This window comes from Schistocerca americana, chromosome 2 (assembly GCF_021461395.2).
Source record: "Schistocerca americana isolate TAMUIC-IGC-003095 chromosome 2, iqSchAmer2.1, whole genome shotgun sequence".
Lineage (NCBI taxonomy): Eukaryota > Metazoa > Arthropoda > Insecta > Orthoptera > Acrididae > Schistocerca > Schistocerca americana.
Genome location: NC_060120.1, coordinates 635,198,201 through 635,212,490, shown reverse-complemented (window position 1 = coordinate 635,212,490; position 14,290 = coordinate 635,198,201). Strand labels below are relative to the sequence as shown.

Sequence of the window (14,290 nt, the reverse complement as noted above, 5' to 3'; positions counted from 1 at the left end):
TGCAGTAATTATGCCCAGTGAAGGCTGAGGTGAGAATGGTGGTGTACTGGTGTGAAGAGTCTGCATCTGAAGAAATGCATTCACCTCGGAGGCTGTATCAGAGGAAACATTTGACATGGAAGAGATAGCTGACCTTCAGTGAGGATGAGATCAACATCATGGAGAGTGGCACGGGATCCAGAATAGGCCCATGTGAAATTTAACTGGGAGAATGCAGGAATTTTAACAAGGCAGCCTCACCAAAATTCCATATGTAAAAGATGTCATCAGTGTATCTAAACCAAACCAGAGGCTGAAGGTGTATGGATCACAGGAGAGCCCCCTCCATGTGACCCACGAAAAGGTTTGCATAAGAAGGAGCCATCCCAGTTACCATGGCCGTACCTGTGATCTGTTTGTATGTCCACCACTCAAAGATGAAGTAGTTGTTGGTACGTATAAAGTTTGGAATCAGGTGAGCACTCGCTGAGGAAATGATCGACACCAGACAGACCATGTACATGGGGGACGTTGGTATAGAGAGAGGTGGCATCAGTGGTGACAAGCAAGGTGTGTGGTGCGAGTGGGACGGGCACAGATTTCAGACGATCTAGGAAGTGATTGATATCTTTGATGCAGGAGGGGAGTCTTTGTACTATGGATTGCAGGTGTTGATCAACTGAGGCAGACAAACGTTCAGTGGATGCTTTGAAGTCAACAACAATAGGACAGCCAGGATGATTGGGTTTGTGGATCTTAGGAAGAAGGTGGAGGTGCAAGGTTTGGGTGGGGTGGGAAGTTCTATGGACTGAGGTGTAAGACCTTGGAAGGGGCCTGAGGTTTCAAGGAGGAACTGCAGGTCAACTCAAATCATAATGGTGGGGTATTGATGGTAGATGCTGCATGTATAGGTGTCAGACAGCTGCTGTAGACCTTCATTCACATACTCCTGTCAGTCAAGTATCACAGTGCTGGGAGGATGATGATGAGGTCATCAGCTTTAAGGAAATGAAAAGACAGGAGTACTGCAGAGGACAGATTAGGGTCATGCTCTAGGGACCTGAGAAAGGATTGTAAAGCAGTGCTGGGTATGGGAAATTCTTAGAAGGCTTCTAAAGGATGATTTTGAGGTAATGGTGGTGGTCCAAGTTGGGATCATGGTCAGAACTGTTCAAGGCAGTGTTCAATGCCACATTTGCTGTTGGAAGGTTTTGGGTTTGGACTTCAAAGTGATGTTTCCAGTTGACATAACATGTGAAAGAAAATAGGTCATTCACCAAAGCATCATGTTTAAATGCAGGTTTAAGTGAGACCTTTACATAACACAGATAATTCAGGAGGAGAGAGTGCTTTAGATGAGGGGTTGAGAACATTGTACTGTTGTGACTGGTTCTTGTGATTATGGATTATTACTGGTCTGGGAAGCAGTGGTGTAGACTTGGGGAAGTTAAGGCGGTTGGCCAAGCTCAGTTTGTAGGAGAGGAGTGGTGGTTGATGGTGTGACTGTTTAGGGAATTGCAGAGACAGGAAGGGAAACACCACTGTTGAGGTTGCTTAGAAGAAGGTGGGATAGCTTTTGGAGGTGAAGTCTGGCATATTGTTGCTGTTTGAAGTTGGCTTGGCAGATATCATCCAAGCAAACATGAGGGACAGGTAACTGCAGGATTGTGTGCAAGGAGAGAAGTCTGGTGGAGTAGAAATTGGCAGAGAAGGCATATAGGTCACAAATTAGTTGCGTAAGTACAGGAGATTGCTGTGTTTGAAACTGTAAAAGAGGCTGGTGTAGAGTAGAATTACATCCAAAAACAGAGACTTTCAGTGTTAGGCCTTTGAGTGTAACATCAAGGAAGAAGCAGGTTTCAAGAAACAGAATGTGGGACCTTAGTTTTGGTAGTGCAAAAGTATGTTTTTGAAAAGAATGGATGTAGTATGTCATGGGATTGATCATGGTGAGAGAGGAATGTTTGAAGTGTTAGAGATGATGAGAGTGGCAAAAAAGAGAAGCAGAGGGTGGTAAAAGAAAGAAAAATGGAAGAAAAGCAAAGAAAAATATTGGAAAAAACAGAAAAATTTCTACGAAAAAGTGTGAGAACAGACAAATGTTAAGGAGAGGTAATGAGTGGCCAAGAATTTCTCGCCAGAGAAGTGGCCTGTATGATACAAAAAAATGTTTGGCAAAGAAAAAAAATCGATGGGGTAAGTCATGAAAAGAGAAAAAAATTTGAAAATCAGATAAGCTGAAAGAGGAAGTCATAGGAGAAAATGTAAAATACTGTGTTTGGTACATAAAGTAATCTAGGAGATGGCAGTAAATGATTAGGGCAATTAGGTGAAAAGCAAATGCACAAAAATGTGAAAGAATTATGTACAAACAAAGTAAGTTGAAGGTGGGTAAAAATAATTGTCAAATTTGCAACATATTGGTGAAAGGCGAACATTACTGTGGACCACATACATCCCTTCATGCTTGATGTATACCTTGACAGGGGTGGTAACTTCCAGCATGATAACTACTTGTTTCACAAGGCGAGAATTGTGTCACAGAGGGTTGAAGTGTGTAACAGTGAACTGACTTTTATGTCTTGGACACTAAATTTGCCTGATATGAACCCAATGGAAAACATCTGGCACACTTATCAGTAGCCAACTTCATGCCAAAAACCACCAGCTTGTAATTTATGGGATTTCCATAGACACCTGGTGCCACATACCTCTGGAAGCCTACCAAAGACTTGTTGAATCTATGCCATGTGGAACTGCTGCTGTGCTATGTTCTCAAGTTGGATTGACACACTATCAAGAACATAGTCCTAATATTTTAGCTCATCATTGTATGTTCTTAGGTAACTGTTTTATATAAATCAACATGAAGGTCTTGCTTGAGATTGTTATGGATGGGTATGGTCAGATGCCTTTTTGTATGTGTGTGTGTGTGTGTGTGTGTGTGTGTGTGTGTGTGTGTGTGTGTGTACTTCACTTTAGTATTTTCCTTCAATTACATAGGAACATAGGATCAATATCACTCTTGCATTTTATAATAAATTCTATGATTAATATGTTTCTGGTTCTCAACTAACATTGAAACCTCAATTTTAATTAAAACACTATCCACTTTATTTTATGTCTTGGAAACTCACTTAACAGCACCAAAGCAGCATCTAGTGGCAGGGCCAGCAGTGAAATGTTCTTATTTCTTCCAGTCCTTTTATGCTAAACATAGCTTGTACATATCTGGTATCTTTCAGTACTGAATATAAATGCTAAGGGCCTTGGAAATTTTAAGGATGAGACTACAGAAAGAAAAATAATTATTTCTCATGTTAATAATTTTTAAAATTTTTCCAATGTAGACTAAACTGATATGGAAGGAACATAGTGAGCAAGTTTTAAAGAGACTAAACATAGTACAGAACCCAGATGATATTTGTTCAGGACTGACAGAGATAGTAATGTGAAATTGATGATATGTGGAGTATAAATGCAACTTCCTTTATATGGAGCCAAAGAATTTCAATACATACACTTGTTTTAAATCTTTTCAGTGAGACCAGGCCGTAATATATTTCAAAGAAGTTCAAACCAGTCTTCTGTCACCATACCATTCGAACGTACATTCCGTAACTTAACCAATCCTGATCCAGCAAATCAAGCTGAATTCAACTATTGTGGTTGTGGATGGCCAGACCACATGCTTATTCCAAAAGGCAACACTGATGGACTTCCAGCAGATCTGTTTGTGATGGTATCTGATTACACTATGGACAGGGTACGTATTGACAAACAAACAGTAAGAAACCACAATTAAATAATAACATGAGTAATGTATTTGCACCCATCACATTTACATCGGCAGGAAGCAAATCTGAAGAAATTATCTGGAAAACATAAAAATTATATAAAAATAAAATATTTTGATACAAATAAATTGCTGATTTTCAGATAAATTAGGTACAGACACTTCTTGAAATAATGAAAACATCTATTCCGTGGACCACAGTACCTTCATAAAACAGTAATAGTAATTATAATGTGCTCAGACTGTCATTTACATTATTATTATGAGGAAGAAAGATAATGTCACAGACTTGATAAAGTATGATATACTCAGTCATGCAAGTGGACAGAAATAGCTGCAGCAAAACGGGATATTTGTATCAAACAGAAAACAGACTAGCAAATACTACAAAATTATAAGACAGAATTACAGCCCTTACTTTTCCTAAGGAGATGAAATATTTAGCACTGCCAATAAACACTTATAGATATACATGACACTATAACAGCTTTTGGAAACACCTATGGGTCCTTATCCTGGGGTCTGAGTGACCTACACTTCCTTTTTAATCTGATCTCAAGATCACTCTCTCCTCCCTCACTAAGGAACTTATAATTCTGAATGTTAGGATAGTGTACTGTACTTTTATAAGTCTCTATTGGCACTAATAAATATTTTCACTTCTAAAGGTAAGTACTAGCAAACAGTTCAGTTTCATAATTTTGAAATGGGATATTGCTATATCTTCCAGTGAAGACAGTTTATTGGAACATTTTTAGTTTGTTCAGGGAGCAATAAGTGATAGCATAAACAGCTCACCAGAATACACTACTGTACAAAAGCAATTATAGATGGAAAATAATACTCAGTGATTGACATCTTCATCATTTTCATCATCATCATCATTATTGTTATTATTATTCTTTTTGCTGCTGAACATTGACAAAAAAGGCTCAAATAAAGAGCTAATCCTTCTAATATAAGTTGCAACAAAGGCATATGTGTGACACCTTCTATCAAGACTAAGAATACTTGGCTCCATAGTTGAGGCTGCAAATATACATGGCCTGACAAAAAAAATGTGAAGCACTGAGAAGACATGGTTGGATGTCAGTGCAACTTTGTACACAAAGACACTATCAGTGGGTATGTAAATGATAAGAGTTGCAAGTTTCTGTGACAGGTAGAATGTTCACCAGAGTGCATTAGTGCTGCTCATGTTTAGTGTTGTTACCAGGCCTGGTAACATACATAAGGGGTATGAACAGCATCAGATGTGTGATCACACTGAAGAACACAGAGACACCATGTACTCATGCAAAACACTGTTATTGGTTTTTGAAAGAAATTTCCGCGATTTGACAGTTGATTATCCATTTGCTGTACACAGTTGTGATTTTGGCTTTCTAGCAATTCTCATGTGCATGCTGAAATATTATAATATGTCTGGCCTGCATGTAACATGTCATCATCAAAATCACATATTTCTTTATAGACCAGTCATCATATTATAAGATATGAATATATTTCCAAGATACAAAATATAGTTGACATTGTCCACCATGTTAATTGTTTCTCATGGTGCATGAAGTCAACTATATTTTGTATCTTGGGAATGTATTCATACCTTATAATATGACAACTGGTCTATAAGATCAAAATGATTAATGGAAAATCTCATATAAAGACTTGAAACAAATACTAACAAAGAGATAGAAGGGCTGGCCAGTACTTACCTCAGCTCAGCACAGCTAGTAGATACACAAAACAGAACAGAAAATTTAAGTATCCTAGCTTTCGGAAGTTTGTTCCTTCGTCAGGGAGGAGAGAGGGAAAAAAAGGGGAAGAAGGGAAAGTGGATTCAGTTACTCACAATCCAGGTTATGAAGCAACAGGGGAAAGGTAAACAGGGAGGATAGCAAAGATGGAGGCATGGGTGTCAAAGGGTTGGCTTGTTGAATAGTGCATTGTCCACATTTGTGGAGCATTCAGATGTGATAGCAGTCTGATGCTGATTTGCATGACAACATGAGGGCAGACTTACCTATCTTCAAGGGTCCAGTCTACCTGATCTGATTAGCATGAAGGAGGATTGCTATATTGTGCACCAAGCACAATGCGACCTTCACATCTGTGCCTGTCATCTGAGAGAAAGTAACGGATTCTCTGCAATATTCTGTGTCATCATGCACCAGTGGTCAGGGACTAGCAGCAGCCAGATTGGGGAATTACCATCCACATATAGGTAGCCATTAACACCACAACATAAATAGCTCTGGTGTGGCACTGGGACCACAATGCATGGACTGCTCGTGAATGGTGTTGTATTGTGTTCAGTGATGAATTGTGCTTCTCTGCTATCCAGGATGACCTTTGTTGGCAAGTATGGCAGCACTTGTGGAGAGGTACAAAGTTGTTACTCCTTGTGTCATGGAGAGGGGAACCATTGGGATAAATTCTCTTTAATGAATTAGTGTGTAGTTTTGAAATTGTAGTTCAGAGCAGTAGTATCAATATGGCTCCATTTCTAGTATAAGTTACCAGCACCCTGGTATGGTTAAGAAGTCACTGTGTACTATCAGTCTGCTTTGGTCATTTGTGACCATTCATTTATATGGAAAACATACTGGTGAAGAAGCCACAGCAGAAATGTATACTTTTGGAACATATGAATTGATACTTAATGTGAGTTGTCTTAAAAGAGCCCAACATTTTAATCACATACAGTACCTGCCTGTAATGAAGCAGGAGTGAACAGCAATAAATATGTGTACAGGATACGATAAATCTTACTTCTATTACTATATCCACAATTGTACCTAAAAACAAAGATGATGTAACTGACCAAACGAAAGCATTGGTATGTTGATAGAGACACTAACAAACACAAACACACATACAAAATTCAAGCTTTCGCAACCCACGGTTGCTTCATCAGGAAAGAGGGAAGGAGAGGGAAAGACAAAAGGAGGCGTAGCGACTGGCACCGTTCTGTCCGCGATTCCGAAGACTGTTACAGTCCCTGGTCCCCACCGCACTCCACCCCGTTTGGCCTGCTCTGTCTGACTGTGGGACAAAGGTGGTTGTACTGGTCACCCATGGCCCTCGGGCCACCGCTGCTCCCAGGACAGGACCAGACTCAAACTTGCACCCTCCTGGATGCTGTGCCGCAACTTGCTGCTAGTGGTGCTTGCCAGATGGCAACACCCACCGCCATCTCCAATGCTGTTTCAGCATATGCCTTGCCCAGACACCAGTACGCCAGGTGGGAAGCGAATGTGGCCTGTCCTGGACCTGCTGCAGACTGCTGTCGCTGCTCTCCTTCAGCTGACCATGCAATCTCCAAGTACCTGGTTGCTGTTCCATCCCACCCCGATGTTGCATCCCCAGGGGCAGAATACAGCCAAAATGAAAACATAGAAATAAAGAACAGGTTACATGGAATATTTACAACATCACTGCCAGACTGGCCCCTATAAGCGTAGACCAGCACTGGTCCAATCTGACTCTCAACTGACCTGGCACACACTTGCCTCTAGCTAAAATTGCCCATCTATTTATACTGCTTTTCCCCTAGCTTCTGACATAGTGTTAGAGAGAGACAAAACTATGGCAGGAGTAAATGCCCACACATCAGCCATTTACACATCGCCCTCCTAGCTCTGGCCTACTGCCTCACCTCGTACATCGCAATAACTTCAAGCAATGCTGTATTTCCTGACTCATTGTTGCACCACTCAAAACACACCGTGCGTGCAATAACACCATTGCAGCTCCATGCCATGTTTCCCCTGTCTGGCCTACCGGCTGCTGACTATTACTACACACTGCCAGCGGCTCCAGACATCGCCCAGACATCGCCCAACCGCGCCTTTACTGAATTTTAGCAAAATACCCCTTTTCTATGACTAAGACTAATACTAGTACAGCATACCTCCCTCCTTTCAGTAAGATTCATCCCAAATCAAAATATAACAGACGTGGCCTGTGGCTGCGTAAACATACCTTGTTCACAAAACTTACATTCTACAGACTAAAACTAACGAGAACATCAAAACATTAATGCTACCCCTATACATTGTTTACACTGGTTACCCATGCCATAGGCAACCGATGGGTTGGCACCTCCTCTACTGGTGCACGTTTCCACACTCTCCACAAAGCTATACTCAAGAAAAATGGGAAAACAGCACACCGTGTGGCTGAAATGCTCACTGTCATTATTCTGTAAGTGTGATGCTGTTGTAAAGTTTGAACATGTTCCAATACTTTATTAACTGTGATAGATCTTTCCTGTGCATTAACAAAGGAATGCAAAAACTGTGGATTTAGCGTGGAGTTTAAATTGTCAGATTCTGCATTGGTAATATCCCCAGAACACCTTCCCACTACAACATTGTATGACATCCTCAGAAATTCCCCATAGTTCGCTCTGCCCATATCAAATTCCCTGAACATAGCCTCCCCCATACAATGACAAAACTAAAACAACAACAAGAAAAACAGAACTATTATATGACCCACCAAAACACAAATTATGTCTTGATACAAAAACACGAAATGTAAACATGCCATACAATATTAGACATACAATAATTTACTCCCTCTGTGACTGTAACGCATACAGAACATTATGTGTCCGCTGTTGTCACTCCGCTGTGACCTTCTTCTTCCGTTTGCTTTGCCTAGCCTCTGCAATTGGGTCACTTCCCTGTAATTGAGGTAATCCATCTACTATTCCTTTAAAAGGCTTTACTCTACATACGTGGATTATGGACGTTTTTGTTGGCAGTTGCAATTTAACATTTACAGGCGAAGTCATCTCCACGACCTGGTATGGTCCGTGGTACTTTGTCAAGATTTTTTTTTGTCTATCCCTTAGTGTATATGGATTCGTGATCAGTACCCATTGACCTACCCTGTACTGTGGTAAAGGTCCCAACCGCTTTTTTTGTTCTTCCTGCCTTTCCAACGTTTTCGTATTGGCCTCCTGTAGCGTCCCCTTTAGCTCCCGATTTCGGACATAGAATGTCACACGGTGATGGCGTCTTTCTTCCATAGACCAACTCAAATGGTGACATTCTGACCCCCGAATGTATTTTGGTGTTATAACTTAATATCATGTATGGAAGATAGACATCCCAGTTATCATGGTTTCCATTCACATAATAACTTAGCATTTTTGAAATTGTTTTATGTACTCGCTCTGTTCTCCCATTCTCCTGTGGATGAAATGGACGTCCATAGCTTTTTAATTCTCAATAGCCAACACAACTGTGATATTAATTTGGACATGAAGTTTGTTCCCTGATCCTTAATTAAGGTATCAGCACCCCAAACTTCAATAACCAGTTATTGATAAAAGCTTGTGCTACTGTACTTGCCTGTTGGTCTGGTGTTGCGACCATGGCTAGAAACCACGAAAAGTGATCAATTATAGTTAAAATGTAACGATTCCCTGCCAGTGTTTTGTTATACGGCCCGCAGACATCTAGCCTGATAAACTTGAAATGTTTTGAAGCCTCTAGTAAACATTCTTGCGCGCTTCACATCCGCTTGCTGTGCACATGGTACACAATTTGCTACATATTGTTCCACATCCCTTCTTGGAGTGCACCACCAAAATCATTCTGCTACTAGTCTTTCCGTTGCTCGATGACCCCCATGCCCTGAAAGCACATGATCATGGGCCTGCTTTAAGACTTCCTCTCTCAAACTCTTTGGTACCACTACCTGTGGTCCACATCTGGTAACTCTACACAACAAATTTCCCTCCACAATGAAATGTGGATGAGTCCTAAAACCCTGGCACTCCTCATCCTCTGCTTGTGCCCTTTGCCATTCTGCAACACTCCTACCCGTTACTTCTAATTCGTCTGCATTCCTGTGTTTCTTCCCTGGCTTATGAATTACATCAAAGTCAAACTCACTTAATTTTACAGCCCGACTAGGTCCTTGCGTCCCAGTAACCATCTAAAAGCTGCATGATTTGTCATGCAGGAGAAGGCTTGAGCCACTATGTTATAGGTTACATGGTGTGGGGGATAATAAAGCTGAGTCATTGGGTATGACGGTACTTCGATTTGTGATTGCAGGAATGAAGTTTAGCGAGCAGGTAGAGGTGTTACCATGTGTGGGTGAGGGGTATTCAGTGATTCTCGGACTGGACTTCCTTGACAAACATCATGTGAAGATAGATCTTTGGCAACAACCAGTGGAACTCTGTGGAACAATGTTTTGCACGGGGGAAACAGTTGCAAATGGATGAATGTCGAAAGGCACACTTTGCACGAAGGTGATGCCAGCTAAACTGCGAACGGATTCATTAAAGGTAGATCAGCAGGATAACATACCGGCAGGTACAGGAAAGTAGTATGGGTTTTGATAGATATGGACTTACCGAAGGAGACGTACATGGTGGAGCCACTCTCGAGTAATGAGGAGTTGGATAATGTGCACTGTTTTGTGCAGAGGAGTTTAGCTCACGCTAGTTATGTGGAAGGAGATTAAAGAGTTCCTTTAAGTATAGATAACTTTGGCAGAGCGGATTTTAGCTTGTCGAAAGTTTTGGTTTTTTTTGATGAAGATGACTTTGATAGGGAGGATTTAGGGGCAAGCCATATGCAAAACATTGATGCAGCACAATTGAGGGGAAAATTATAGCATTTGCAGGGTGACAACAGGTTCACAGTGGAGGAACTGTTATTGACATTTAGCAATTTGTTTGGAATGGAGGGTAGGTTACCGGCAGCACCGATTACTAAGCATCACATACCAACAGAGGATAATACACCAGTGTGTAGGAAACCATATAGGGTAGCACATCATATGCAATCGCTACTAGAGGAGTTTATAGTACAACAACTACAGGATGGAATCATAGAGCATAGCAATAGTCCATATTCAAGCAGAGTAGTTCTAGTACCTAAGAAGTCGGTGGATGGTACAAGGAAATATAGGTTTTGCTGTGATTATAGGTTTCTGAATGCGAAAACCATTTCAGACGCATATTTGATTCCATATGTCATGGACACAATTTGGGACAATGTATGTATTTTATGATGATGGGTTTACGGAGTGGATACCACCAGTTGGAAGTAGTGCCAGAGGATAGGGCAAAGTCAGCTTTTACTGTTCCTGAGGGACACTACCAGTATATATGTATGCCATTCAGGTTGAAGAATGCACCGGCCACTTTTCAGATATTATTAGATGGGATTTTAAGGGGACTGAAACCAAAGACATGTATGGTTTACCTAGATGACATTATAGTATTTTCGAAGGATATACCAGAACATATATTGCGTTTAAGAGAAGTCTTTAGAAGATTGCTGACATTAAGTTTAGAAAAATGTAATTTTGCACAGACGGAGGTCAAATATTTTGGTCATGTAATCAGTGAACAAGAGGTTCAAACCAATCCTCGGTTAACAGAGGCAGTTCAAAATTTTCCGACACCACGTGCAACGAAGCAATTACAATTTTATATTGGGTTATGTTCATATTATCATAAATTTGTAAAGTATTTTGCTGAAATAGCCGAGCCATTAACAAAGCTTTTAAAGAAAGGGGTTAATTTCAATGTACGGAGGAATGCCAGCAAGCTTTCAATGAATTAAAAATGAGATTAGTTTCTGGTCCGGCATTGATGTTTCCAAATTTTGAAGAAGACTTCATCTTATCATGTGACATTTCAAATGGTGCAGTAGGGTGTATTCTGGGAAAGGAGATGTTGGCCATAATATATGGAGTAATGTATTTTCGTTGTTACCTTTATGGTAGAAAGTTTAAGGTCGTGACAGACTGTTACAGTCCCTGATCCCCGCCGCCCTCCGCCCCGTTTGGTCTGCTCTGTCCTACCATGGGACAAAGGTGGTTGTACTGGTCACCTGTGGCCCTCGGGCCGCCACTGCTCCCAGGACAGAACTGGACTCGAACCCGTGCCCTCCTAGATGCTGTGCTGCAACTAGCCACTAGTGGTACTTTCCGGATGGCAACACCCACCGTCATCTCCAATGCTGTTTCAGCATTGCTGCACCTCACACAGTGTACACCTCGCCCAGACCCCAGTACGCCATGTGGGAAGCGAACATGGCCCATCCTGGACCTGCTGCAGGCCGCTGTCACTGCCCTCCTTCAGGTAGACCGTGCAATCTCCAAGTAATCAATATCTGCCATTCTGTCCTGCCCTTGTGTCACGTCCCCACAGGCAGAATACAGCCCAAACAAGTACATAGAAATAAAGTACAGGTTACACATAATATTTACAACATCGCTGCCAGACTGTCCCCTGTAAGCGTAGACCAGCACTGGTCCAACCCGACTCTTGACTGACCTGGCACGCACTTGCCTCTAGCTAAAATTGCCTGTCTATTTATACTGCTTTTCCCCTTGCTTCTGACATAGTGTCAGAGAGGGACGGAAACTATGGCAGGAGTAAATGCCCATACATCAGCCATTTACACATCGCCCTCCTGACTCTGGCCTACTGCCTCGCCTCATACATCGCAATAATTTCAAGCAATGCTGCAGTTTTCTGCCTCATTGTTTCACCACTAAAAACACATCTTGCATGCAATAATGCCATTGCAGCTCCATGCCATGTTTACCCTGTCTGGCCTACTGGCTGCCAACTATTACTACACACTGCCAGCAGCCCCAGGCTTCATCGCCCAACCGCGCCTTTACTGAATTTAACAAAATTCCCCTTTTCTACGACTAAGACTAATAGTAGCACAGCAGTTTGAATGGTCTCAGAAAACTAGTGTTGCTTTTCTCTGTCTCCTCTAATGTTTGGTTGCTTTACTACTGCTGCCTTCAAGGGTGACACCACTGCTCCAGTGGTGCACTTTGTCAATTTAACACTCTCAGAGCTCCAGCCACAGAAATACCTTCTGATGGCATGAAATATGTAGATTTGTATGCCTCCAGTAACACCATATTCTTTCTTCATATATAAAATGAGTAGTAAGGTCAAAAATGACTTGACATTTCATGGAGAGCATATTCCTCCATGAGCTCTGTGTTGTCCAGTATTACGGCATTATTGGTTTTTGCAATTGGGTGCTCTTGAAATGAATAAAGACCAGGCGGGCCCCATACCCTGCAGAGGAAGTACTTCACATTGGGTGCCTGTTGCTCTTTGACCTTGGCAGAACCAGTTTCTGTTCATAAGGTGTACAGTAGTGATGGTGTGCCATTGATTTTGGTGATGGGTGACTACTTCCACCAGTGTATGGGCATCCTCCTGTCTTCACCACATCATCCAATGATGGTTATAGTGTTAACAATTTCTGGGTTTCAAATATGTGGGTAATGACTGGGTCCATGAGCTTCTCCCTTTTATGCTAACAATCCTCAGGTGCTTATGAAAAGAGTCAGCACTGAATACTACATAAGGCAATCCCTTATGGTAAGAATGTAACTAGCACTTGGAGGATTGCAGCCATGGTATTAAGGCTATTAGGATGATGAAGGGAATGGTCTAGGAAGCACATGATATTATCCATTGAGACTGGCTTGCAAAATCCCACAATAATTCTATCCCACAACTCAGATGTACAATGAAATGTGCAGTTAGAGTTCCTCATGCTGTGCGCAAATTTTACATTCTTGGGCTAGGCGCTCGATAATATCATCAATGAACAGGGAGCAATGTTACCAGTGAGATAATTGTTTCACATATGGGTATCCAAATGTCCTCTTAGTATTAACCAAAGAACTTCCTTCATTAATGGAGGATGTATTATTGTTCAGCACACATCCAAATATTATGGCAGTTGGATGATGCCTCATTGCATCAGCAGACAATGTTTTAAGTAAAGGTACTGGCTGACAGCTGGGTACCACAACAGATTTCTTCATGAAGGCCATCTTGCAATTTATGGAGTGTTATACTTCCCACAGGACTGAGTTATGACCTCTCTGACAATAAATATGAGATGCTTTAAGTGTGTAATCGTATATACATTCATCTTCGAATTTGTTCAGTTAGAATCAGATGCTGTTTTCCACATCAAACAATGTGTCAGCTCTCACCAACAACAGATAGTGAATCTGTATTTTTTAGCTTTGCCATGGGGTGGTAATAATTTCATAATTGTAATCATCTAGGGTAGACATCCAGCATTGAGGATATTGAGCTATCCAGTCTGTTATGTCTCTTGGGTTGAAAAACAGTAAGCAGTGACTTGTAGTCTATTATGACGTGAAACTTCATAGTGCTCAAATAATAGTGTTATTTGTTCAGAGCAAATATAATGAGTAATTGTCAGCTAGACTACAATCAAGTTATTACAGTTTGAGATGAATAAGTTTTATAACTTGAACAAAAAAAAAAAAAGGCACTTCAAATACAAGACACAACACAGATTCCATTAATAATGGTAATAAGACAAAAAAAATCACACAAAGGAATAAAAGATCATATGCCAGTCAGAAGTGGAAAAGATACATAAAAGCATCTGAAACATTAAATAAAATCATGGCCAACTGTGCACAGACTTCACAAGATAGTCAGCACAACAAGCCATACTT

At 41.1% G+C, this 14,290-nt stretch overlaps 1 protein-coding gene across 1 annotated transcript in view; it reads left to right on the top strand.

Moving 5' to 3' along the window:
• The window catches only part of LOC124594262 (phenoloxidase 1-like), a 235,254-nt gene that overhangs the window by 213,785 nt on the left and 7,179 nt on the right, over positions 1-14,290 (top strand). Inside the window, exon 11 of the mRNA XM_047132626.1 lies at positions 3,522-3,745. Coding sequence (XP_046988582.1) covers positions 3,522-3,745 — 224 coding nt within the window. The remainder of the gene's footprint in view (positions 1-3,521; positions 3,746-14,290) is intronic.